At 37.0% G+C, this 27,552-nt stretch overlaps 3 protein-coding genes across 4 annotated transcripts in view; all 3 read left to right on the top strand.

Annotated features, from left to right (window-relative positions):
• The window catches only part of LOC103462393 (ferritin, heavy subunit), a 201,145-nt gene that overhangs the window by 111,934 nt on the left and 61,659 nt on the right, over positions 1-27,552 (top strand). The window lies entirely within an intron of this gene.
• LOC103462394 (large ribosomal subunit protein P2-like) overlaps positions 1-27,552 on the top strand; it is a 106,487-nt gene that overhangs the window by 21,168 nt on the left and 57,767 nt on the right. The window lies entirely within an intron of this gene.
• kif18a (kinesin family member 18A) lies at positions 5-27,415 on the top strand. 2 transcript variants are annotated; one of them, XM_008405159.1, is made up of 18 exons: positions 5-144; positions 2,404-2,741; positions 4,496-4,653; positions 4,882-4,986; positions 5,252-5,362; positions 5,600-5,797; positions 8,271-8,447; positions 8,565-8,639; positions 8,768-8,868; positions 13,604-13,766; positions 14,087-14,251; positions 15,636-15,757; positions 15,852-16,141; positions 18,821-18,877; positions 22,745-23,111; positions 26,035-26,127; positions 26,229-26,326; positions 26,790-27,415. In XM_008405159.1, exons 2-18 carry the CDS (start codon positions 2,426-2,428, stop codon positions 26,921-26,923), a joined length of 2,730 nt encoding a protein of 909 aa, XP_008403381.1. In that variant the 5' UTR covers positions 5-144; positions 2,404-2,425; the 3' UTR covers positions 26,924-27,415. The 2 variants fall into 2 exon arrangements, with proteins under 2 accessions (XP_008403381.1, XP_008403380.1); XM_008405158.1 differs by having other exon boundaries at positions 2,401-2,741.

Raw genomic sequence — 27,552 nt, 5'->3', positions numbered from 1 at the left:
GAGCTCCTGTTTGAAAATATTGGCGCTTGTTGTGCTAGCTATCTCCAGCAACGCGTTGCTAACGACTTCTATTTTCATGTGACAGCGACTTACTTTAATCAAAGAAACTGCTGTGGCATGACAGATACCCGTTGTTTATGACAGGTAAGAAAAGAAAACTCCGACGGAGAGTTTTCTGTGTGATGGCTACTACAAAGCTAAGATATTGTTAGAAAATACACGACGTTATCTGGCTAGTTAGCAAGTGTTTGTCAGCTGTGCTAAGAGGCGTTTGTGCTTCTGTATTTAAATATGTAGATATTTAATGAATGTATTGGTATAGTACTGATAATGGAAAAGCAGAACTTTTGTGTCTTTTATATCTGTAAAGCAATACATGAATATATTTTACCGTTAGGAAGTTGTCATCTCGATATATTAATGTATTCTGAAGTAACCGCAGCACGTTTTGACACAACGTTCCCTAGTTTTCGTTTAGTGATAGATTTATTTTTGTAATGAAGTGAACAATAGCAGAAAGACATACAGATTTGTTAATATTAAATTAATTTGTAAGTAGGCTAGGATTTTCACAATTGTTCATATTCGTTTTTTGTTTAGTTTGATTCCCCTCAACCCAAATACTTGAACATATAAACGGGAAAAAATGTGTTGGGGGTTCTTTAAAGTAGTGGGTGTGTATCAGATGCGCATGAACTTCATACATATTACGCTAATCTTTCCCTGAATTTTAATGAACAAAAATACTTTCAGTTAATGCTTTAATCTACTGAAAATGCTGGCAGTCATTGCTTTTTAAGTATTTAATGAATGGAGACTGAGCATTAAAAAAATTCTGCATTTGAACTGCAGGCCACAGAGCAAAGCTGATTTAAATCTATGGCCAATGATTTGTGGATCTCTGACTTAAACCATTATTTAATCAGGAAGTTAAATTCTACAGAGTGAAACTCTCTTTTATAGAAAATACTGAAAATAGATAATCAAAAATGGCTATACTCAAAAACGCTTACAAATTAAATAAGCCAATGATGACAAAAATGGCCACAAGCACTGCAATCTGAAAAGATGGTCAGTATATTTTCAAATGAGTCAACATAAACGGTAAGAGCACCAATCAATGGCTGATTAATTTTACTACAAGTGCTGTTCCTTGAAGACAAAAAATAATATTGATAACAGTTTAGTCAGTTCTCATAGCAGAGATATTTTATTATTTTATCTTAGTGACTATATATATGTACGTGTGTGTTGTTTTGTCTCAATTACTGCTTTGACTAAGTTGTTCTTTCAGCAAATGGCATTTTTTCACTCTGTGTACTCCAGTTAATGATTAATCTACTATTAGATTAGTGGATGATTAATTCAAAACCAATTCATCACAGTTAATCCTATAAGTATATGTTTATGCTATGTTATTTATTCAAAGGTTTATTTTTATTTCCTTAGTTTGACCTCATCTAAACATACCACAACTTGTTGAAGAATGGGTTTACCCTGTAGCTGGAAGGTTCGGTTTACATTACGTAATGCAAATCAATGTATGTATGCTGAGCTGTGAAAAATATCTCACTTTAATGCAACATTTATATATCCTTTTTTGCTTTGCATTATATAATGCGAGTAGATCAAATAAAGACATAAAATAACATGCTCCCTCTTTTTTGCCAAAAATCACTTTTGTCAAAAAAAAAGGAGGTGACAATATGTTTTAAATGAATGGTGCATTTAAGTTCAGTAAAATTTCAAGCTCCATATGTGTCCACATGTTGCATTAACTAAGCTACTACAGGGGTTTTATGAAGTTTTGTTTGCAATTTTCTAAAAATAATTGTTAGCCATGGTAGATTATCTTCTATTCATAATAAATCCAGCTCTTTCTGTAATAGACTAATAAATCAGTTCTGCTGCATTCAGTACTCTGTTTAAAGACTGAAATACAGGTTGATACTACAGCTGACACGACCATATTTATTTATTATTTTTTTTGGAAAGTTTTCATTGTCTCTGCTTCTGTCTCTGTTACAAGGCTTATGTTGCCTTAAAAGAAGCTTAGCAGCTAATTCCTTTATTTTCTTGTTAACGTTGGATTTTCAAGGCAACAGTTCAATGATAAGAAATTAAACGTCCTTGAAAATAAATTTCGGCTGTTAATCGGTGACAAAAGATTTCAAAAATAGTTAGCAGTTGTGTGTAAACAAAGATGGATTTATGTTCTGGATCATGTGATTGTTGATAACTGGGCATCCAAATCAAAAGCTGCGATGGCTGCTTCTGTTGTGCATATTCCACATTTGGATTTATATAGATACTATTCCTATTACGGTACCTTGTTTTGTTTTTAATAGAAAAATTTGTGACAAGTCCACTGAAGACCTTTTTTTCCTTTTTGTGTTGCAGCAGCATTCACAACAGAAGGACCAAAATGGCAAGTGACGTGTGTAGTCACGTAAAAGTCGTAGTTCGGGTTCGGCCAACCAACGACAGCGAGAAGCGTGAAAATTGTCGCAATGTCGTCCAAGTTGTTGACAACCACATGCTTATTTTTGACCCCAAGGAGGAGGACATGTCATGTTTTGGGTCACAAAGAGTGAGAAACCGAAACGTCAACAAGAGGGCGAACAAGGACTTGAAATTTGTTTTTGACCACATCTTTGACGAGCACTCTACTCAACTGGACATTTTTGAGAACACCACTAAAGTAGTACTAGATGGTGTAATGAATGGATTCAACTGCACAGGTAACTAGCATGGATGCAAAATTATTGAATGTGTTAGGCTTCTTGTTTGATTCAGGTTCAGCAAAAGCCCCATTAGTGCAAAATAGTTAAGCAACAAAAAGACTAAATTGGTTCTAATAAAGTAAGGGTAAAATTGGTTTGCCATAAGAGGAAGCATGAATCAGACCTCACCTTTCCTGAATTTCTTAAATATTTTATGAGATTCAGGGTCACTAAAAAGTCATGAACAGATTGTCCCTGAACTACCTTCTCAATCCCTGGCGAAAAGGTTTGCATTCTTTATGATTAATTGGAATTGTTAGTTTGCACGTCCATTCCACGTAAGCCTGCGGTTCAGGCAAAATGCCAGAGAAAAAGTACACTGCAGGGAGCAAAGTGAGAGGGGAGTTACTTCATCACAGCATCCAGTCACCATTCTCAGTTTGCTCCCTACAGAGAATTGGTTCACTTTTTCCACCCCTCTGAAAAAAGTGTTACTGCAAAATTCAAGACAAAACTGATTTTAAAGTCACAATCAGTGACATAAAAAAAACTGAGCAAATTATATTATTTGAAATTGTCATTAGGAACAACAAATATCTGCTAACTGTAATTTTTATAGATCAGTGGTAAATATGGATCCATTGAAGCATTAGATGTAATTTTCGCTACCTTGACTGAACTCTCTTCTTCTCAGTACAATGTGTCATTTAAGGTTAATTTTCTGAGCAGCTTTTGAATGTAGGTCTCAAGCTGTTTGCAAACAAGGTTCTTGCATAGTTTGAAAAAAATTGTTAAAAAAAAAGAAAAGAAAATAGTTTTTTAGAAAAATATATATTTTTTCAATATTCCATTTTCCTAAAATTGGATCCACTTGTTCAACTATCCATCTATGAACAATTCATACATTCTGTTGTTCGTAATTCATCCTTTATTCCATGTATTTTTCATCTATGCATTCTGTCAACCATCCATCTAGCTATTAGTCCATAAATCACTTTATCCTTTCATCCATCTATCTACCCATAATCCATCAATCTGTTCATTCATCCATAAATGTGCATCCATCCATCTTTCCATTCATGTGAATACCACAGATTCACCCCTATTTTCCATCCATTCATCTTTTTATTTACTTATCTTTCCATTCATCCATCTTCTTCATCACCAGGTTTTTTTAGGGTTTTATTTTTGTACTTCAGCAGAAATATCTGCCAAAAAATTATGAAATTAGCTGAAAATAAATTAGATATCTGAAAACTTGAATTTGGAAAAGTAGCAAAGTTCTACCTAAAGAAAATGTGTTCAGGCAGCATTTTAAGGGCTGGTTTGTGGTTCTGAAGCCATAGTTTACAAATTTAGGCCATTGCCATCTGTTTTGTGAAACATGTTATAGAAAGCAAAGGTTGTTGTAAACAGGAAAGAAACGGTAAACCATACATTTTTGACAGGATTGGATTTATTTATCACAAACTAGCATTCTTGCACTTTGTCTGTATTATTGCATTATGTCAAAGAAGAACAACTAACAACATACTGTATTAAAATAAATAATGTTTCACAATGTATTAATTTAATGTTTAGACATTTTTGTCTACATATTTTGTATGATTTTAGATAAAATAAACACTTAAATTCCTGTCACTTGATTGATTGAAGTTGGTAATATACATTTTGTGCACTTTCTCAATTTTTCTATGATGTTTTAAAATGAATGTGTTGTTGGTGTTTGTGCACCCTTTTCCTTTGTAATAAGTTTCCTTTTTTTGTCACAGTATTTGCTTATGGTGCTACTGGAGCTGGAAAGACCCATACCATGCTGGGTTCACAAAATGATCCTGGAGTCATGTACCGCACAATGAAAGAGCTGTTCAAACGGATGGATGATGCAAAGGAGGAGAAAGAGTTTACTCTTGCATTTTCATATCTTGAGGTATTTTCAAAATATTTGTTTTGGGTAGAATGGATCATTTACTTTTAACCTAAGCTGGTTACTTTGTGTCTAACAGCATTTCTTACATTACTCCTCCATATTTGTCTATTTTAATTTTTAATTAAAAAACAGTTCTGTTCAATCCTGCATTTCCATTTTTTGTCTTGAGGTCACTAGGTTGTTGAAGCTTGGCCCTTGGCGCTTAACTATGTTTTTTTTGGTTCACAGGTTTACAATGAACAGATCAGAGACTTGTTGGCTAATGTCGGGCCTCTTGCTGTCAGAGAGGACAGCTCCAAAGGAGTAGTTGTTCAGGGCCTCACACTTCATAAGGTTTGCCAGCTAACGATACAACATTGAGCCTTCTTGTTATTGTAATTCTGCTCCTATGGTTCTACTAAACAACGTAATATCTCTATACATTTAACAATAAATGGATAAACTGCTATTTAAAGACTTTCTTCCCATATTAACTTTTTTTCACATTTAATCTAAAGTTGGTGTACCTTACTCATTTGCAGCACTTATTAGATGTTTCACTGTTTTCACCTGATCCATCACCCTCATGCTGAAAAAACTTTCTGTTGATGTTTTACAGCCCAAGTCTGCAGAGCACATTCTTGAGGCTTTGGATTCTGGCAATCGAAACAGGACACAACACCCAACTGATATGAATGCCACTTCTTCTCGTTCTCATGCTGTATTTCAGGTATTTTAATTTTGTAAAAAACATGAAAAGATTTTGTATGTTTGTTTTTGTTACTTTTAAAAGAAATAAATAATAAATAAAAAAAAGAAAGCATCACAATTGCCTTCAAAGTAACCAGCTAACTGTACTCACCGTTGAGTATATATATACAAAATATGTACTTAAAGAATCTTTTACTGGTAGAAACTTCAAGCATACGTTCTTTTTAAGCTAACAATTTTGTTTATAATTTCTCAGATATATTTGAGGCAGCAGGACAAAACAGCCAGTCTAAACCCGAATGTCTGCATAGCCAAAATGAGCCTGATTGACCTGGCTGGCTCAGAGAGGGCCAGCGCCACCAATGCCAAGGGAGCACGCCTACGAGAAGGTGCTAATATTAACCGCTCCCTCCTGGCCCTGGGAAATGTTATCAACGCTCTTGCAGACCCAAAGGTGAGCTTGCGTTTCTCCATATTTTCATTAATTACCAAACAGGTCAAAAAACAACATAATGACCAAATGAAAGAATTTAAATTTTGTCTAGTCGATAACCCTAACACTTGTGAAACTTTCGATAAAAGATGGCGAGCAAATTGCTTACACAAGATACAATGTTGTTTCTTAGACCTGTATCCATCATGCAGAATAAGAATTAGCAATCAAGATTACATCATAAATATTTGCGTTCATGAAATATTAACCGTATATTATCACCAATCTTAGAAAGCCATTTTTTTGTTTTTAAATAAAGTAATCATTGAGGAATGGTAAAATCTTTGAGGGATTATATGTGTGCTTTGACTAATTCAGTTGAGACATTAAAACCTGATTAGGAATTTATGTAAAAGAAACCATTACAATTAAAATATTTTGAAACACATTTTTATTTTGCGGTTGTTCAACAATATTTCAACTGCATATTTTTACCCATGCCAAGCAATGTTTTATGGACAGTGGATTGCAAAGAAAATGTCAAACTTTTAAGCAGATTTATTAATTCTATAGACAAAGCAACTTAAGAGTTTGTTGGGATTTTTTTTAGAAACATCACAAACCACTGTTTTATTATTATTAATTTTCTATTTGTTCTGAATTTTATTGACTGGTTTGTATTATGACTTAAACTAGTCAAGCTTGTTGTTGTATGAAGTTATCTGCTCTCTATGGTAGTAAACCTGGAACCTGGGAAGGGCAGAGTCAACTGAGTATTTGGGTATTATTTCATTCCAGTTGCATACATTAACCTGTCAAGTAGTCTTCTCATTTTACACACCAGTCTCAAGAGACAAGACACAAGCAGGCGGCACGCATTTAGGAAATACTGTGCAAACCTACCACGGCCATGTTGAAATGCAATCCATCTTCAACAGGCTTCTGCTTCATTCTTTGGGTTGAGTCTGTCTTCTTTCATCAGCATTGTTAAGTTGCTGCTGTACTTTTCTCATATTCTTTTTTAAGAGTTGCAGTCATGGATTCATTCTTAACCCACCACAGCATTGCCACCCTGTCCCTCATGGTTATTGGTCCAAGGAAATTCATGTTGCGGTCAATGTTTAGAAAGAATTTCCTTACTCGTTTCTTGACTGACATACCATTCATTTGAGAGAGCTGAAGAATGTCTGCTCGATTCTGTTTGGGCTCTCGTCATCTTCATATTATGCTGTATGTACAGAGATTCTGTTGTAAGTTTGCCTTAGGCGGTGGCCATACTTTTGTGGAGCCATCTGAAGAAGCACTCCATTTCTCCAGCTTGTCCTTCAGTCAAGCCCGGAGTTTTACATCTACCGAAAATGCGCCCTGTTTAGTAAAAGTGATGCCTTTTTAAAAGGGTGTACATGTTGTTGTCTTCAATAAAGCTAAATCACTCCTCTAATTGTTCCGGTCTTTGATCTGGGAAGAAAAAGTTTTCCATGCTCCAGCTGTGCAATAATTGTTGTTTACAGCTGGAACAGATGACACTTGTTAAAATCATGTAGTGTTTTGACAGCAGAAACAAAGGGTGCGTCTTTTGGGATTTGTTAAAGATTTTTGTCACTAAAGCCACGCTTGGTGGCGGCAAGCATGTTTCTATTTAAGATTATTAACATTCTAGATGTTTCAATAAAGTTTGGCACTGGTGGACTAATAAAAGCTGTACTGCGTTATGCAGGCACAACAAGGGCTTAGTCATCTGGAATGTCTTAAATGCACTCGTGCTGCGCTGCTCTCAGAAACAATGCTATTTACTTTTTGACACTTAATATAGAATGACAGTGACAGCCTGCTTTTGTTTAAAGTGGATATTTTCCCACATTTATCCTGAAACTCTACAGACCTGACAAAAGTTCCAACTCTGGTCTTTCAAGCCAGACGTAGATGGGGTTTTTTAAGAACAGGCACAGTTTGACCCCCAGATAAAACCATTTTACACTCTTTTTTTCTATGATTTTCTAAATTGTGAATTTTTGCAGTCCTAGTGTCACTGACGGTGTGACTCACCTAAGCAGCTGTAGTTTATCTAATGCCATTATTATTGGCAGAGCTGTCTTCACAGACTGCTGCAGAGAGACTCAATCTTGAAATTGTACACTCTGTACTAAATTGTGTTTCCAGTTAGGTTTATTGGTTCCCACCATACAGTCCAATGTAACAATGCCTTTCTTCCGGTTAAAGTGGAGAAACAACATGAAGGCACACTTCATATGTATGAGTTCACATCTTTCTCTTTTTTTTCTGTTTTGATTTATGTCTTGTTTGACAAGAGTAGTGGATTCCTGGGTTCTGTATTTGTTCTTGTCAAACATTTATTTGATATATTTTCTAAGTGAACACAGTGAAACCTCAGTGGTTTCTCCGGTTTTTTTCAGTTTCTCTTCAGTGCAGTAGGTAAGGGAACTCAAGCATACATTGTGGGTCTAATCCTTATTTTTTTTTCCGTTTGTTTCAGAGTAAGAAGGCTCATATACCATATCGAGACAGCAAGCTGACGAGGCTACTTAAAGACTCCTTGGGGGGCAACTGCAGAACTGTTATGATTGCCAATGTTAGCCCATCATCTAAGTCCTACGATGACACCCAGAACACACTTAAATATGCCAACAGGGCCAAGGAGATAAAGTCCTCGGTCAGTGCTAAAGCTTTCACATAGTTAACTGTGATATAATGGCAATGAATCTTCTAAGTAAATCCATGAAATCCTTTGAAAACATTAAATTTTTCTTTTCCAATGCTTGCCTTTCAGCTCAAGAGTAATGTTGTGAGTCTCGACAGTCACATCGGTCAATATGCTGTGATCTGTGAGAAGCAGCGGCAAGAGGTAAGGAAACTCCACAATCATGGCCACATTTAATCAGTCAAATCTCCCTCGTTTGTTTTGAATTAAGATTTTTACAGTGATTTGTCCTTTGTTTCTGACTGTGTTTTCAATGTCTTGCATCTCTGAAGATTCTCCAGTTGAAGCAGAAACTAAAAGAATATGAGGAGAAAAATGCCGTGCCGGGGGCTTCCAACACAATCTCTTCCCAGAAACAAGCTGAGTTCAAAAGGTAAGCAGGTGGTCTGATTCCCAGTGAAACTTGCAACACGTCACTCTTTTTGGCTTATCATAAAGCCTTCATGTCAAATCCCGTTATTGGAATGTAGACACCAATTCAAGTAAAAGGAGCTTGTGAGGCGTTTTGCCACCAGCGTAACTAAAGTGTTACTACAGCAACTGATAGACAAACACTTGTGCCTTGAGAATGAAAATCTTATTTAATCACTTGCAAATATCGGGGTCAATTTTTGGAAGATTGCATTTGAATCACTGAAGCAGTTAAAGAAAACTACCCATGAGGCGGGTGAAGTAGAGGTTTTCCTTCTCTGTGTTTTATTCTAGCTCTTTCCCAAGCTTTTCCAAGTCTCAACAGGATATACAATCCTTACATCATGCTGTGATTCTGCCCCTGGGTTCTCTGTGCTTGGGAAAAAAAAAGGAGAGGAAAAAAAAACTCTGACAACACAACTAGCTCACTATGTATGAATTGTGCTTACAGTTCTGAATTAACTTCTGCAGACAGGGGTTCTCACCCTGGCTCTATTGCAGAGCGAAGCATTTCAAGTAATAGATGGCGTGATATTCAATGAACAACTCTACTTATTAATATTTTTAAAAAGGTGTCTATAAAATTGTTTATTTATGAAGTCATGTACATTGTCAGTACTCTCAGCAGAGTTAAGTGCCCTGTCTATCCTGTTTTTCCCTCAGTTATCAGTGAAATATGAATATATCTGATTTCCTGAAGCAAATCTGTGTGTGTGTGTGTGTGTGTGTGTAAACATGTTAATATATTTACTTACGTAATTTATGTTGTGCTATATAGTTGCATCTAAGTCCGTTAAAGGAGTTTTCATCTGCTGACAGGCCCAGGACTTTCCGAAGCAAGTGTCAGAACTGATAGTCCCCCCTAAAGGCTCCTCAGCTGTTGTTATAACCTTGATAAATTCACATAACATTTATGAGAACTGCATATACTATATAGCCTCCTTGTTAAATATGATTTATAATTTTTAAGCAGCTTGTTTGTGTTACTGTTATGAAATACTCCCACATGAACCTGACGGTTAGACCTCTTGGAAAATTGTTTCTTCCTGGAAAATGGTCCACCTCTGCTGATGACCTCATGCTGCCCTAGTGGGTATAACAAGTCACATTGATTTAAGACAAAACACACACAAAAGCTTTCAGTCGAAACCTTGCTGCCCACAAACCAGTGAACTGTTTCTTTTTTACACCTCAGATTTATAAATACAGGGTACATGTCCTTTTTTAAGTGTGCTTCTTTTTAACACCCTTTAGAAAAAATGTCTTTATAATTGAGTTTTAAGTTAAAACTGGAATGACAATTTGAGATCTGTAATGCATAATTGTAATATTATACATCTTAGTCATATAGTGGTTTGCAGAAGTTTTTACATTTTCTCCCTTCAAAGCTCCCAGGGTTGTTATTCAGTTTTAAAAGTCCTGGAGAAGTACAAAATTTCCGTATATCATTTTCTATGATAAACGGAATATAGTATATATTCTGTTTATAGTATATGTCTATATAAGTATGGTTATATAAAATGGTTTTGAGTTTCTACACCTCTCTGACTTTATTTTCTTTCCTAGAAGTTACAATTTTGAATGTATAAAAGTGAAGGGATTCTTATATTTATTTATACTTCATAGTGCTGTTTATTTTTAACTTTGTGTCATTAAGATAAGATATTTGTTAAGCTCTTCAACCTGCCCAGTGTGTCCAAAGATAAATATACATTCATTTAGAAATGTTAAAAGGGCCATTTCACTATTCTTTTGTACTTAGACATTTTAGACGAGGGTGTTCAGAATCAGAAGTCAACCTCAGCACTGTTTTCTCTTTTTTTTTAATTATTTTAATTTTTTTATCGGATGCCCATAATATGTTAAAAACTGACTAAATTAAAAACTTTGAAATTTCTGTGTAGCAACACATTTCATTTTGAAATGGAAAATATGTAGGAACCCTGAATCAAAAACTGCAGTGTATTTAATTGGGAGGCCAACACAAAGAATTGGGAAGTAAACGATGCACAGTTTAGAAAAAAGAAGTGTGGTATGCATTTGTGATATTCCACTTTCAGCTGATAGATTACAGTATCTTACATTAGATGTTGAGAGCTGTAGATATTTTTCACCTAAACTTGCTTTAAACTTTTTTGCACAATGTTATCGCTGACTAGTCTGGTGACTTTCTTTGTTTACATTAAGCTAGTCTTTACTGATGTGCTTTAACAATCCTTTGAGGCCTTCACAAACCAGCTATTTTTATGTTGTGAAATTGTTGCATAAAGATGCACTCTGTTTACCAATAAGGTTTTTATTTTTTGAGTCAATACGATGGATTTTATTATGAAAAATTCCACTTTTTAATTTTTTACTTTTAACAGAAACATGTGAAAGTCATGTAACTCTTTCTTTAGACTTCACAGTTATGCACTTCTTTGTTTTGATCTGCTCAATAAAATACATTAAACTTTGGTTGTAACATGAGGCTTAAAGGTAAATAAAGATTTATATTTGCTTCAAAATGTATATTTATTGATTAATAGAAACAGATGCATTTTCAGTGTTTAATTGCTTCTATTGGTTCTTCTAGTTTCCAGTGTACTTTTTTTAGACAAGCATGAGAACAGCTGGATTACTGGCAGCTGTGCTCAGAGGCCAGAGGATCAGGATTGAAAACTGTTGCAATGGACCGTTTAGAAAGAAAATGCAGTTTAATTCAGATCTTCCTTTTTTTCATTTCCTGTCTGCCACGATTATGCAGCGGGGAATGAACGAATGTAGAGTTTTAATCTTGAACAGTTGTATCCTTTTTTTTTCAGTACAAATGATACACATTTATTTTCCTTAAATCACACCAGCCAGATCTTATCATCTTATCTGACTGTCTGTAAGGCATAAAGTGGCATCTGTCGGGGTATTTGGGTTGGAGGCGGGGGTAAGAGGGAAAAGCTGAATGAGTCTCTCTCCCACACACTTCATTCACTGGCATCAGAATTCACAACTCGCACAGAAAGAGGCTCTGAATAGAGGCAGCACGCTTCTCACGCTATTAAAAATTCAACAGTCTAGCAAGGCCACGGCGTCTCCTACGTCACTAGAGTTACATTGAAGAGTGCAGTCACATTTCAGCGACAGCTCTCCAGCCTTATTTACCTGCATGCCTCTCCTGCCTTTTATGCAGTCTTTACTCAACTAGACAGCATCCAATCACAGCATCAGCTCACCTCTATTTCAGGAATACATATGTGCATCATATAGCTAAGAATATCCAACTTGCTCAGTTTGAATACAAGTGGCATGTTCTAGAGACTGCAGACACAGAGTTTTTTTGTTTGCCTTCAGATGTACTAAAAATGTTAGTCATCCAGCGATGTGATATTTGTGGAACATTGCTAAGTTTTCACTTAGCCAATTTAGGTATACTTAAATAACATTGGGTTTATTTTTGGGGCGGGGGGGGGAGTTGACAACTCATTTATGCAGTTTCCAAAGAGCTTGCTACGCAGTAGGATGGAATCTGCATTAGCTATTCTGCTCCACAGTCTCACACCCCATTGTCCTTTACCTGTAAAGGACTCAGTCATGCTAAAAATAATTGTCCCGAGCCAGTAATAACATTCATTCTGACTTAAACAGATACCACCCCACATTAAACATGGCTATTCACAGCTGTCATTAAGATCTGAGCTAAATGATCCACTCTACATCCAAATTAGTTTTCAGACTTTTCTGTACAAACCCTTAGTAAATTCAGTCTCTTGTGCTAGTCATTTACAAATAAATATGGTTTAGTTAGGTTGCAAAATTCAACTGCAGTAATTAAGCTCAATGAGAGAAATCCCAAATGGAGCATTGAAGGGAAATTAGAATCGAGCACAATTGTGTAGGCCAGACTTACCAAACACCTTAACCGGTTCCTAAAACATTTTCTACAATAATAAATAATAAGCATCACCAAAATTATATTACTGGAATAAAGAATCTAAGTGGATCGTATTTGCATAATTAGCTAATGTTTATTGCAATCCAAGCAGTTATTTGTGATGTTGATATTTTATGCATTATTGAGATAATTTGCTATGTATTATGCAGCTTTATCAAAAGCCATCAGCTCTGCTATTAAACACTTTTACTACACGCATAACCTAAAGTGTTGAGGCTTCAGGTGATTTGCATTCATGTTACAAAGCTAATGCAAATAAAAGTATTCCACTCTCTCCAAAAGCGCCCTGAGGGATGCCGTTTCAGTCCGTTTTATATGTTCACATATGTATTTAAAACCCTACAGATTTAATCAGATTGCACGATCTGTACGCTGCTTAAGACGTTTTTCCAATGTTTTCTATCCTTTTAGGTATATTAATAATGGTAATGCGCCACAAGGCTTTTATTATGTAATTGCCAGTCTCTCAAAAGTAGAGTCAAATGATTGACTCTGTTGCTCCATCAGTAAAAAAATTAAGTGCTACAGCTTCAAAAGTAGATTTGTTGGGTGTTGATCACAAACCAAATACAATATAATCACATTTAGTTTTGAGCCTTTGCTGATGCATGTACCAGGCCGTTTGCTCACATTTATTTCTTACATTTGTTAAAATCTTTGTTCTAAATATAATGCATGATAGAAACTGTTGGTGGTAAACCATTTTTTTTAAAAAGTTTGATAAGTAAAACTTCGTAAAGTAAGTAAAAACAAACTCTCATTCCTCCAGAGTGTCAGAAGCTCTGCAGAGCATCTTCTCCAGCCGTGCTCAAATCAGGCGACAGCAGCTGGATCTAGAGCGGCAAGTGAAGGCGAATGAGCTGCGGCAGCGCTACAGTGAGGAGGATAACCTGCAGGTCCAACATTTCTGTGCCAAAGAAAAGATGGAGAAGGTAACTGATGCACACACTGCGTGATCTTTTTGGATTCCAAGCTGCTAAGTCATCATTTCAGTTTTCTGTTCTGTTAGCCCCTTAATTGACTGTACTTTGGGAAAAAGGTCACTGTTCATCAGTTTTTAGGTCTCTTCTCATATTTGAGAGGATTACAATGTTTAATGCCAATATTTACTCTAAATAATTTTCTTGAGTGTTGCTTTTTACAATAATTAAAATTTTTCAGAACAAACAAATGCTTTAATCTCTAATTCTGTATTGGCCTGATTGCATAATATTTACATATGTCAATTTTTTTTTTCCTACGTTTTCAACAGGCCACTTGCAAGCACGAGCGCAAGATTGCCAGCTTGCGCACTCAGCACCAGCACATATCAAAACGTCTGAAGGAGACAGAGACACGTTTTCTAGAAAATGATGGTTTGCTTCACCGAGTTGAAAATGAGATTAAGTTGCTGAAGTCAAATGATCAGACCTCAGAGGTGAGTAATGCTCTTAAACCCATTAACATCTGGTAATAATGAACAAAAGTTCATTGTGACAAAGGACAACTTAGGACTTTCAATACATTTTCATTAAACAAATTCCTACTTCTGCAACAATTAAATGATTGTAGTTATTGCAATTTAACATTACATGTATTATCTGTACAGTATTTTAATTCGGATACACTGAGTTGAAGAAAAACATAGAATAAACACCTACAATATTTAGTAGCTTTTCTCAAGTGTTTATTGCACAGAATATGATATGTTTCTGCTCTATAATGACACAAGTAGAGGCTCAGATAAAGAGATTAATTAACTGGGCTACCTGCTGAAGTAGCTATCTTACAGTAGTTTGTTGTTTATCAGGCATTGTGCTCAAAGCTTGCCAAAAAAAGTTTTAAAACGGGGTTTCATGGATAAGGGCGATTAAGGCGCTCCTTTAATTTCCACACCATGAGAACCTCCTTTCAGCCAGCTGACAGGTATTGTGAAGCAACTGGTCAAGGACGGGCAGAACCCCTCAATCTGGCACTTATTTTTGTATCTTATTAAAATGACTTTAAACTGTAGGGATGGCATCACGACATACTTGCTTACAGCAGACCAAATTTTACCAAGATAAACTAGACTTTAAACCTGTCGAAGTCCATTTAAAACGAGTGTTTTGTAAAAGCCAACAACAGCTGAGAGTGACATTGGTGACGGAATGCTTACAGGCTATTTTCAGCCATTCAGGAAAAACAGATCGCTGAAGGTTAGGGTGAGGCAAATTAAATGCGTAATTGCATAACATGTAGACTGGATGAAATGTAGGAAGGCAAACGGACATGATTAGATACCAAGAAAAACGTAACAATGTAGGTCACATTTGTCAAAAAGCATGGCTTACTGTTTTTTTGGTCACGATGTTCACTGCTGGCATCGTGACCGTCTTTGTTTCCTTCCCATCTGTTCTCTCAGTAATTAGAAGCATGTTTATTTTATTTCTCCAGCTCATTCGTGGATCAGTGAAGAGAATAAATCAATACCCTTTGCTCATCCTTCACACAGCGGCCGGTTACCTAAAACATGTCCATGTTATTTTTTTCTTCTTTATCCTTTCTTCCAGGAACTGACCCAGAACTATGACGCACCCAGCGGTCAAATGTTCTCTCTGCTGTTGCTTCGTAGTTTCTTTACGTCACAATGCTCTCTTTTCCTTTTTTTTCTCCCCCCTATTTCCTCCCATGCTCTGAACTGTCTACTTTTCTGATGAAACATGGATGAACACGGAACTTTTTGTCCTATCCTTAGCATAATGATCTCAATCCAACCTGTTCAGTCTCTTTTTGTTTGAAAGTTTGTGCTCTCTGAACTCACCTTTTTCTTTCTTTTTCAGGTGTTAGAGAAGGACTTGTATTGCCACAGACTAGAGCTGCAGGTGAACGATCTCAAGCAGCACATAAAGCAGATGGTTGAACTCACTTCGCTGCAGGATCAGGAGAATAAGCGCATGCAGAAGTAGGTTGACCGTTGACATATCTGATCTATTACTGTATAAAAGGAAAATGCTCTTATTTCAAATGTGTCTATCATTTTTCTTTTTACATTTCAGAATGTTGAACATCCTGCTGCCCGCTTACAGTAGGCAGTGCGCTGCATTACGTGGTGTTGGCTTGGTCAGTCTAGCAGATGAGATGGAAAACCAAGAACTGGAGCACGTTGTGTTGAGGGAGAGAGGTGTGGTCTGGGCAGACCAGGAAGGGACGGGGCAGCAGGTGAAAACTGAAGAGATTGGTGACGACTCACTGGAGACATGTGGGGCAAGAAAAGTTAGGCTCCACTGTGAGCTGGCTCCTGTCCTGTCCTTCTCACATCTACATTACCACCAGAGTAGCCCCTGCAGTAAGTCACCTTTTTTTTCCCCTTTCTATTTTTTTCTCTCTCTCTCTCTCTCTTTTTCATATATGCATATATATCTATATTATTATATAAATATAAAACTAAAGTATTTATTTGATGCAGAATATGAGGAATATGGAAATGTTTGATCACTTTTTTCTGCTGCTTTTTCCATCAGTTGCATTGTAAACTTCAATGGCAGATTGTGTCTCTACAACAGTTTAACTTAACTGAAAACAATAAGTATGCCTACAATTAAATGATTAGGAAAGATAGAAGAATGTTTTTTTTTTCCTCTGGTTCCTTTAGCAAGTAATTCATAAAGTTAATTTAACAAGTTCAGCTCTCCTCAAAAGAAGACCTCTTGATTATTGCAGATTTTTAGGAATGAGGAAATGACCCGAGTTACAAGAAACATCATCAATATTATCATGTTTACCACAACTAAAACATTTTCCTAAACTGAGTGCAGCATGTCAGCACAGATTCTGTCTGAGATGCATCCAAAGAGGTGAAGATTGTCTAGGTGCACCAGTGATTTATAAGGCAAATGTAACATAAGCACATTTCCAGAGGCGAAGCCATGTTTGTCTTCTCTTCTGAAATGTATCATCAAAAACATTTGTGAAATCTTTCCTGGATTTGTTAGCCATGAGATCAGAAAAGAGTTTTGGTAAGGGTTTTTTTTTTCACATAGGCAAAAACAGGAAATATGGATGTTATCTCTTCCATCACCAACATTAATATAAAAATCATCAGGTAGAGGAATGGAGTCAAAATCTAAGCAGATAATGAATGGTGGTTGGGGAAAAGTCATCAAAGAACTGCATAAAGTACCATGGAAGTCTGCAGATCAGTCAAGTGAAAAGTGCTCACGAGATACATACATGTTTTTGTCATTGTTCTTTTATTTTTAAAAAAACTGATTTTCATTCTCTTTTTTTCACCTGCTCAACAATAAACTAGGCATCCGCTGTTTTTGTGAAACAAATGAAGTAGTAATCATTATAAATCCAAAATATAAGAGAGGTTTTGAAGGTGTGCCTTATGGAAAGGGAACAAGATTTGGTTCAGTCTTTCTTTGAAATTCTCATGTACATGATTATCTCATATACTGCAGATTATTTCAAAGTACATGAGAGCTCCGTGTCATTCTTTCAACGACACGGAGCTTGACTGGACAGCAACTGATGTTGAAATGTTTTGTTAGATAACCCATTCTTCTTTTCTGTACATTATAGGTTCACTCGTAAAGCTGAAGTTGGGAGGAGCTCCACATGTTCCACAGATTATTTCCTTATGTTAGTTGCATGTTGTGTGCACTGTAGTTTGCCAGTTTCCCATCAGAAATAGCTGGGCTATGACACAATTTACACAGTCCTGGCCGAAATGCAACAAAAAAATAATTGAGACTCATTAGACCACCTATGTCTACTGCTGTTCAACTATTATCAACAACCTCACAAATGTTTCAGTCAGTTAGCATTGAATGGTGTGCTCTCCGAGGAATAACTCTCTCTTTAGTGCACATGCTAGTTTGGCTTTATGACTTACACCTCTGCCAGGTGCAACAACTTTGCCTTCCACCCATTTCGCCTTCATGCTCTACAGCTGTGGGACAGATGTTAAACTTTCTCTTTCGTTTGTTACAAACATTCTACTATAAAAGCATTACGCCTAGATCCGTGTTTCTCCGTTCCAGTCCTTCTGGGATTACTGCCCTGCATTATTTTAGGTGTTTCCCTTCTGCCACACACATGACTTGAATAAGTGGGCGATTAACAGGCTTCTGCAGCACTTAATGGCATTCAAAGAAGGTCATGCGATTATTTGAATCAGGTGTGCTGGAATAGAGATGCATCTAAAATATGCAGGGTACTGGAATTGAGAAACACTGGTCAATTCAAAGAAACTAACTAAAATCTGATTCAACAAATCAACCGTACTGGTAGTAAATAATGTTCTCAGCACAACCTGCTCACGTCACATCTGGATGTTTTACAATAGCTTTAAATATAAAAGTTGGCTTTCCAGTGAAATAGTGGCGGGTGTGTTTGGCTTTAGTCCAGGGTCTGGTGTGTTTTGTTGGAGCCATGAGACTGCATCTTTCAGTTTTCATTTTTAACTGTCATCCCTGCATGACCTAGCAGCACCAGCAGCTCATGACACACAAGATATGGCAGACAGTGGAGCATGAACTGAAGCTGGCCAGCAGTCCTCGCTGCAATGGTGCCTGTTGTTTGTTGAGAAGTAAAGGCTGCACCTGTCCCTCTGCTCCTGTGTTTGCTTGTTTTATTTGAAAGTCCTTCTTGTTGACTTTTAATTAAATTAAATGTCAGTACAACAAAGGATCCAGTGACATATGAATGGGGATATTAATCTGAGCCTGTTGTTTGTCATAGTTTAAACTTTAAGAGATAAGATGTTTTATTATGAACCAAAACCCCGAGCTACTGGGGGAGGGGTGTTGTCAACTTGACATTTCTCCTGCACCTCATGCTTCGGCTTTATCATCAAATTTAATTTTCTTAAACACACACGAGCCAGTTTCTGTTTACATTCACAGGGTCTAAGTAAAATTAAGTGATACAACCTTTTTAAAGAGTATACTCTAGGTTGTGTTTGGATCGTTTTATTGTAATGGAAATAATTTGTTGAATTAGTTTTTTATTCTCTTTTCAGGTGCTGAGAGACTCGGTAAAAGAGCGTTCTACTGCAGTGCAGCTCCAACTCTTAAAGGTAAATGGATTTTCTCTCTTCTGTTGCAAAATTTCTGTGGTTAGTAACCTCTTTACACGTCTTAATCATCTGTTCCTCTTATTTACTCTCCCCTTGTCACCTTTTAGTCACTTCTGCAAATACACATTAAACGACTGCTAAAACAGAGATCTGAAATCATAAATTATTATTAAAATACAATATAACTTTGTAGTAGCTATCGGAAAGCTTGAAATGTCACTTGTTCCTTTTTTAAAGCTGCAAAGAAGTTCTTCAGACTACAAAAAAAAAAAACACACACAATAAAAGTCATGCATGTAATATTTTTTGATTTATGACGCTGCTATAGACATTCTTTCCAGGCCAAAACTGGAGTAGTGAAATTAGGTAAAAACTCATGAGAAGTATTACATAGAGAACCTTTGAGAAGCTGTTATAGAGAAACGTTGTGAAATATCGCGTTCCAAGTGGTGGTAATGATATTTATGGCAGATGGTCTATGTTTTATTGAGATATTTTTGCAGGAAATGAAATATGAGCATGAAATATTTCTGCCAGTTGACCAGAGTTTCTTGGTTAGAAGAGAAATATGTACACTCTTGGGAGTTTGCCACATTCCCTAATAAAATTTGACAATTGCTCATTGTTACAATGTAATTATTTTTTTGTTGTTTGTTTTTTGTTTAGTTTTTCTGGTGCAGAGGGGTATCTCAATTTAGATATTTGCCATTTTAGTTTAAAATTTGTCTTAAAAATATTTTACAGTTCAAGTTTCTTTCTTATGATTATTTAGCCACTTTATGGAAAAGTGGCTGGATGTTTTCTAATAATTTGCCAATATATAATGCAACCTTTCCTCTGCTACCCCTAAATGAAATCCACTGCAAAAAAAATAAATAAACTGCCCTCAGCAGTCACCTGAACAATAAATTGGGTCCTTCTCTGAGTAACTGAATGTCGGTATAAATACAGCTGTTCTTTGAAGATTTAGAGGTTTTTGTTAGAGGACATTGGTAAACAAGAGTGGGAAACCCAAGACAGGCTTGTAAATTTGCCTTCTTTGAGGAAACTGCAGGATTTGATTGTTATGACAAAATGAGTGACCAATGGAGTTCCTGGTGGCCTTGGTCCCAACTTCTTTCATATCATAAACAAGCATGTAGCGCGTAGCTGTGAGCAGAACTGTCAACTTTTTCATGATCTTTCTCACCCCATGAGCCAAGACTTTGCACTCCAAACCGAAGCCGGCCGATGGTCATGTGATGTTTTTTCCAATTCCCAATAGTCGCTTCAACTGTTCAATATATTGAATTATAGTTGTCATCGCGATATGAATTGCTTAGAACTGCTGGATGCAATATCTGGTTGGTTATTATGATTCCTGCCTGGGACATGCGTTGACTTTCTGCATGCAAATAACTTGTACAGACTTACCCTGCCATCAGTGTGCGAATTTGATGTTTATTTCAGTTGACAAATTGCTTAAACTGGTGGAGAAATTGTGATGCTGGAAAACAAGTGGAAGAGTGAGAAACCCATAGGTCGATCACCATCGATATCTTAATATATCTTAATCCCAATTATCAATGTCCAAGTCAGCATTATTTGATTTCCTAATGTTGTTACAGCGCTAGTCAGGAGAATATGGAAATGATCAATTAATTTTCTGCGCAACCTGGATTCATGAGTACTCTGTCGGAACCAGGATTCTGGTTGTGTTTTACTGAATCAGATTTTATTTTACTGACCTTTTTGCTTTTGCTATGTGCTGCATTTTTTCCAGAGGTTTGGGTTGATATTCTGTCGCCCTGCATTGAAATGAAGCTATGATCAAATGTAGAAGTTGCCCTTTTGTTTATAAATAACATGCATGCAAGCTCTGCTTACGTAAATTATTTTGTCATTTCATGTGTTCAATGTGGTTAAATCAGAAGCTCTCTCTATTCATAAATATTTTACTGTTAATCATCTAAAAATTTAACTGCAAACTGCCTGGTTATAAGCTCATTTATGGATTCTTGATTTGTCATAATTGAATCATTTTACTGAGCTACTAATATCACATATCTACTTGCACATAAAGATATGCAGATTTATCACCAGTGTAACCATTTTCACTGGTGATGGCTGTTTTATTATCCAAACTCCTCCTGATTTTCATCCTCATGCTGTTTATCAGTGCCTCACTGCTTCCACAACGCCTGATGGTCACTGCACCATGTTATGAGAAATGGCTCCACCTTGCAGCTTGCAAAGCCAATCATATTTCAGTGATTTCAGTGAGGGTTGTGGTTTTGAAAGAACATTAACTCTTCGTGGGGTGCATTACAAGAGCAGAGTCCACAAATCTGGTCACTGCGATGACAGCATCACTGTGTTTTCATGAAATAATCCTTACCTGATATTCTGTATGAATTTTCATTCACCTGTCTGCCACGGGATCTGCTTTAGGCGTTTGTTTTTATATTATAATAAATCTTTTACTTTTTAAATTGTCTCATTTACCTCTTCCTGCTTCCATTTTAGTCATGCCTTTTGCTTCAAACACATTTGGTTTTCTGTTCTCTTCCCCACTGCGTTTCTTTCATCCTACCCTCAAATGTTTTTCCTCTCTGTCTGTCTAGCATCTAACCCTCCCAATCCCTCTTGAGCTTCATTCATGAAAATGCAGATCCACAGCAGGGCAGGGAAAAACGTCAACATACGTAAACTCCCCTGCTCCACCAACCAGAAACGGCGCACTATAAAAAACAGGCAGCAGCAACCAGGCGACCCTAATTCAGTGCAGCTCCCACCAGAAATAGCAACTCATGCATGTATTAATCCCCTACTAGCCAAAAATATGTGATTGAAGAAACTCTGCTGCCATTTATTGCTGGGGACATCTCCTCTGCCACAGGAAAAAGGGTATTTATCACTGATTCCTCACACGGAGCTCTGTCTCAAGTATGACTCATGTTTGCTAAAAATTGCTTTCGATATTTGGGGAATGGTATAAATCAGTCGTTCACCTTTTGCATTTTGTGTTTTCACTTCCTTCTTCCTTTATGTGCTGGCATTTTTCCCTTCATTAGCCCCCCCCCTCCACCCCACCCTCCCACCCCCAGCACCCAAAATGATGCAGGCATTGTGTTTTACCTATTTTTGTTCTGTAACCTTAACAACTTTTAGTCGCTGTTATAGTTGCTGGATAGATGTTCTACAGAAAGCTTAAGATTAAATGATGTGAAATAATGTCTGCCTTTAAAAATAGTTGGGGTTTTTTTTACTACAAACATTTTTTAAAAATCACTCCATCTTATCCGAATGTAATTTCTTGCAATTGTTCTGAATAATTATTTCACAAAAAAATCAACTGTTTAAAACGTTTAAAAACTTTATTTTCTAAAGTTTTGGAGAAAAAGAAGTTTGTAAACGGCCTGCTTCCTGATCTATTTTTAAAAAGCACTGCTTGTTAGGTGAATAATGCATGTCACAGCCCTGTTCTGATATTTTAAAGTTTTTAGACAAAGGTGGAGCGCCATCATTTGAAACGGCCTTATGTCAGTCTGACTTTAGTGATCCCACAGTGGCATAATTAAAGGAAAATGCTCCATTATTTCTTCATGGTTATATTTGACATTAAACTCCTGTGCCCATTGCCGACACTTTACTTATAACTGATTACAGATAGGATGTGATGAACCGTTACCATTTTTAGTGAAATTTGTTTGCCCCCCATTCTTCTTTTTTCTTAAGTGATTTCATTTTCTTACATGTTCAGGAGGCATAGTATGGTGGGATAGAGCTGAACAACTAGATAATCTTCAGTTTATCATATGTTGAATGCAAATATTACTTAACTAATTTATTATTCATATTATTTTGGGTTCTTTTTTTTTTTTTTAGATGGAGGAAATCCGCCGGATATGACAGGAGACAAGCCTCCAAAAGTGTCCATCAGGAGAAATCTCTCCACCCTTCTCCCACCACAAAGCCCACAAAGCGTCGTCAAGTCCCAAGCATTTGAGGATGGCGTGCTCCCACTCCAATGCACACCAGAACCTGCTCAGCTGCCACTGGGCTGCTCCAGCTCCATGGATCCAAACAAGACATTTGAAATCATTGAAAATGACGATCAGACCGCAAGCAATGCAACCACCATCCTAAGCTACGGTAGCCCGTGTCAAGCATCGACGTCTGCCGACGTCTCCGGCTCCAGCCAGCTAAAGCTTCCACAAAGAGCAGCGGAGGGCAACCAGATCTCTGCCAAAAGGTTAGAGAATAATCAGCAGAGCTCCTATGTAGTATTGAAAAGTGTAGAATTTGAATTGGGTTTTTTGTAAGTCTTAATAATTATGAAAGGTAAGAAAGTTCTATATTTCCCAACCTCATTTCCTATCGAGTTGTCTAAATGTAGACTCTGCTTTCTTCAGTTCTTCCTTCCTTGTATTATTTCTTCCTCATATATTCATTCTGTCCTCCATCCCTTCTTTCTTCCTTGTGCCCTAAACTTATTTTCCCTCGTCTCTCCGTCTGTTCTTGTTTCTGTACCTCCTGGTTTGTACTTCTCTCTCTTTCTCTTTTGCCTCCTTCCTTCTTGCTTGTGCCCTCCTTTTGTTTTTGTCTCTTCATACTTGCCTTCTGCTCTTGTGTCCAACATCCTACCTTCCTCCTTCTGATCTCCCACCTTCTATGCATTATTTTCTTCTTGCTGTCTTTCCTTTCTTTATTGTGACCTACTTGTGTCCTTAGTTTTGTCCCTATGTTTTTATCCTTATTCTTTCCATCCTTCTATCCTACCTTGTATTCTATACTTACATGTCACTTCCTTCATTTCCTCTGTCCATGACTTATTTTCCTACTTTCGTCCTTGTGACCGTCCTTTACCCCCCGTTATTCCTTCCTGTCCTTTTTTTTCTTGTGACCCCATCCTTCCTTACCTCATTTCTTTTGTCCTTTGTTTTCAGTCTTCCCCCTTCTGTTCTTCCTTCCAGTTTCTGTTTTGCTATTTTCACATTTAAGTCCTGCCCACTGTAGAGAAATCTGACAAATTCATAGAAACGCTAGTGTTTTATTTGTAAAATTGTACTTGGTGTAATTTCTATGTGAGGAAAACCTTCAGTCATGTTTTTGTTTGAGTTTTGTTTTTTTTTTGGTAGTGGTTAAAGATCCATTCATCCATCCATCCTCTTACACCCTTACCCCATCGAGGTCGGGAGGGGTGCTGGTGCCTATCTCCAGCTGTCAATGGGCGAGAAGCGGGGTCACCCTGAACAGGTCGCCAGTCCATCGCAGGGCAACACAGAGACAGACAGGACAAACAACCTTGCACACACATACTCACTGTCTAAAGAGAATTTAGAGAGACCAATCAACCTAACAGTTTTTGGACTGTGGGAGGAAGCCGGAGAACCCAGAGAGAACCCACTCATGCACAGGGAGAACATGCAAACTCCATGCAGAAAGACCGGGGCCGGGAATCGAACCCAGGATTCAAACTTCTTGCTACGAAATGCGCCACTGTGCAGCCCGTGTTAAAGATCCTTTCTTTTTAATCTGTTTTTTACGAATAATATGTGAACCCACAAACCGCATATTTCTGAACGCACCCATTACCCCGAGACATCATCTTTTTGTTAAACAGCTGTGTGAACTTTTTAACAATACGGCTTGGGAATCTGGTAGGACTGGACACCAATAAGCAAAGACTGAGATTAAGATTAACATGTTAAAAGATGGATTGAAGGACTGATAACTCTATTAACTAAAGCACAGTTGGTCTGGTTTGGCGTTATTTTGCACGATGATACAGGTTTGCAAAAGCAGAACAAGGCCGCATTGCAGCATTTAAGGTTAAAAACGATCTGCAAGAATGTCCTGTTTGGTTGTAATTATGCCCTCAAGATGTTATCAGTTCAAAATTGACACTGGCCTTTGTCCTTGTGACCAGATCATTTAGCTATGCATGTTAATGTTGACTTCGGTCAGAGCCGTCCTGAGGAATGAGAAGCAGGTCACGCTGCATAAAAAGGAGTCCCAGTTAAACTTAATATATCAAATAAATATTTTAATGACTGACTGAGATGAAACTCACCGTGATGTCACGACGAGTTTTGGGTTTTTTTGTTGGTTTTTTTTCCCCTCAAATGTTTCAAAGCTTAAATTATCTTTCTGGCAGACATCGGAATGTTTCTAAGCTGCAGTCTGTAGTGCAACCAAGTCGTCCAAAAGTGGAAAATCCTCCAAACCTTATTCAAAACAAGGCTGAAACTAGAGTGCACACACTGGATATTCTCACCAGCCGTGGGTTTACATTCTGGAAGAGTGGGTGAGGAGGCTTAAATCTGCTGAAAAGGGCGGCTCGTTCAAGTCTTCAGCTGGAAATGGCAAACTGACACAGGAATTATTGGATTGTTGTGGAGAAATTTGATCCTCAGCAAACTCGAAAAACAGAATAAATGTTTTGCCTCAGAAGAAATGTTTTATTACAAAAAAGATGACGGAGAAGTGCACTACACAAAAACACATGTAACACTTTTAGCACTACCTTAAACTGGATGATTGGTTCTGTGAAAATAACTCAGTTTGTTTTATTTATATAACACCAGTTCAGAATAAATGTCATGGCAAGTCAATTTCCAATTATGCTGGAAAAACACAATAGATCGGCTCATACAGCTGGAATTCAAGCGTGCAGACTGATTTATAGACAGGCAGTCCAACAGCAGCAAGATTATTTAAATTGTTTTTCTGGTAGAAGTCTGAATGTTTCTAAGCAGGCTAAATAGGCGGCTAACGGATATTTTTAAAACTGAATTTTGACAATGCGGTTTATTCTGTTTTCCAGACAGGAAACAAATGGCGCAAATTATAAGCTGTTAAAATGTGAATAAACAGTTTTTCCAGACAGATTTTATCACGCAGATTTATTCAGCTTGATTTTGTGGTGTTTATCGACCACAACAGCAATATTGATCTCCGATATTGGCCCAGATTTTCATATTGGTGGATCCTTATCGAAAACATTTCATTCGTTGATATGCCTGATCGAGTCAATTTCTTAGTGCTCAAATCTCCGGCTGCAGTATGAAATATAGATTTGTGTTCATGGGAAAGCATGCTGGTCACATTTTAAATGATGTTTTCTACAATGTTTTTTTCAGTCAATAACGTTAATATAAGCTTTTCTTCTGTAGACAAAATATCGGTCCTTTGCAAGAGACGAAACGAACCAACCCGACCTACATGGACATGACATCAGCTGCACAAGGAAAGCGTAAATTCAACCGGTAATTTTCCTCTTTTGTTTTCAGATGTAACTCCTGATGTAACCTGGATGTAAATCCTAAAGTTTTACCGAGTACTTTTTTTTTTGTCTTGTTAATTATAGCAGCTTCAAAGAAGAGTTTCAGGGTTTCTCTGCGCCGAAGCGGATAAAGAAAGAATCCTCCGTTGCACAGAAGCCGCTCAGAGTGCAACGATTCACTGGTAAATGCCAATAAAGAAAAGCAACATACACACAGTTAATGTAACAACTGTGATTGACGTAGTTACATATTACACTAATCATTAGTATTGACATGCCCTGATTAGCCTATTCTCAGTTTACTTTAAGGACTATAATTAATTGCAGTCAGATGATCACTCAACACCTTCCAGCTACTATAAAGTGCTGATTTAAAGAAAGAGATTAGATTCATAGCTGACATTTTAAAATGTTTTTAGCCTTAATACATTAGCAGTAAGCAATAGCTTTTGTGCATCTTCTAGAGGATTTGAAAGATTCTGGTCACTTGCTGATTTCAATGGATGTATTTTTAACTAACTGCTCTCTGTATCATGTTTATATTTCTTTATTCATTGACTAGTATCAGACTGTTTCTCAGATCCACTGTCACGTTTGTTTAAGATTGTCTGTTAAATCATTACCTGCCTTTTTCTATTTCCGCAGGTTCAGAGAACAAGCCTCGCAGAGTAGTGAGGAGTGTTTCTGAAGGGAACCTCAGTGTGCTTGAACATCAGAAACCCAAATCACTTTTCTATAAAACGTCCCAACAGATCAAACGGGTGGCCAAGCGGATGTGAGCCATCGCCTCGTTCTTAACGTTTTTATTAGGACAGCTTTTCACTCTTCAAGCTTTTCCGTCCATTGTTAATACAAATGTTCAGGGACGACGTTGGAGTTGTGTTGTATAGATTTGCTCCAGCAGGATTCTCTATGTGGTAGGAAAGCCTCACTTGATTGTAAATAAACACTGTAGATATTTTTGTGTAGATTACTGTTCTAACTTTTGGATTTTTGGAAGTTTTTAGATCACATCCACACACAAACAAAGCAAAAAGGTGCCTCAGGGCAGAGTTTTTACAAACATTATGTATTGTAAGCATGTCTTTAGAATAACTTCATTTTAGGTAATTGTTTCACAGGGCAGCTGATGCAGCTAAAACTGCTCTGTTCGGAGCAGTTTGTATAGTTGTTTTTTTTATGTTGTACCAATAATAAATTGTGTTATTCTATGTTTCTTAATAAAACTGGTGTAGATCAACCTGTACTTGATAAATCCATTCTAAAATATATTTGCTCTTTGTGTCATTGCTGTTGCAAGTAAAGCCAGATTTTAAATGAATTCTCATTTAAAAGGTGTTCCCGCATCACACATGTTCAGAGATTCAACATTTTTCATCTAATATCAATAAATGTACTTTTGAAGAAG

Source organism: Poecilia reticulata, chromosome 3 (assembly GCF_904066995.2).
Source record: "Poecilia reticulata chromosome 3, P_reticulata-male-v2, whole genome shotgun sequence".
NCBI classification, from domain to species: Eukaryota; Metazoa; Chordata; class Actinopteri; order Cyprinodontiformes; family Poeciliidae; genus Poecilia; species Poecilia reticulata.
Note: the sequence above shows the minus strand (reverse complement) of the source record. Positions and strands in the feature narration are given on the sequence as shown.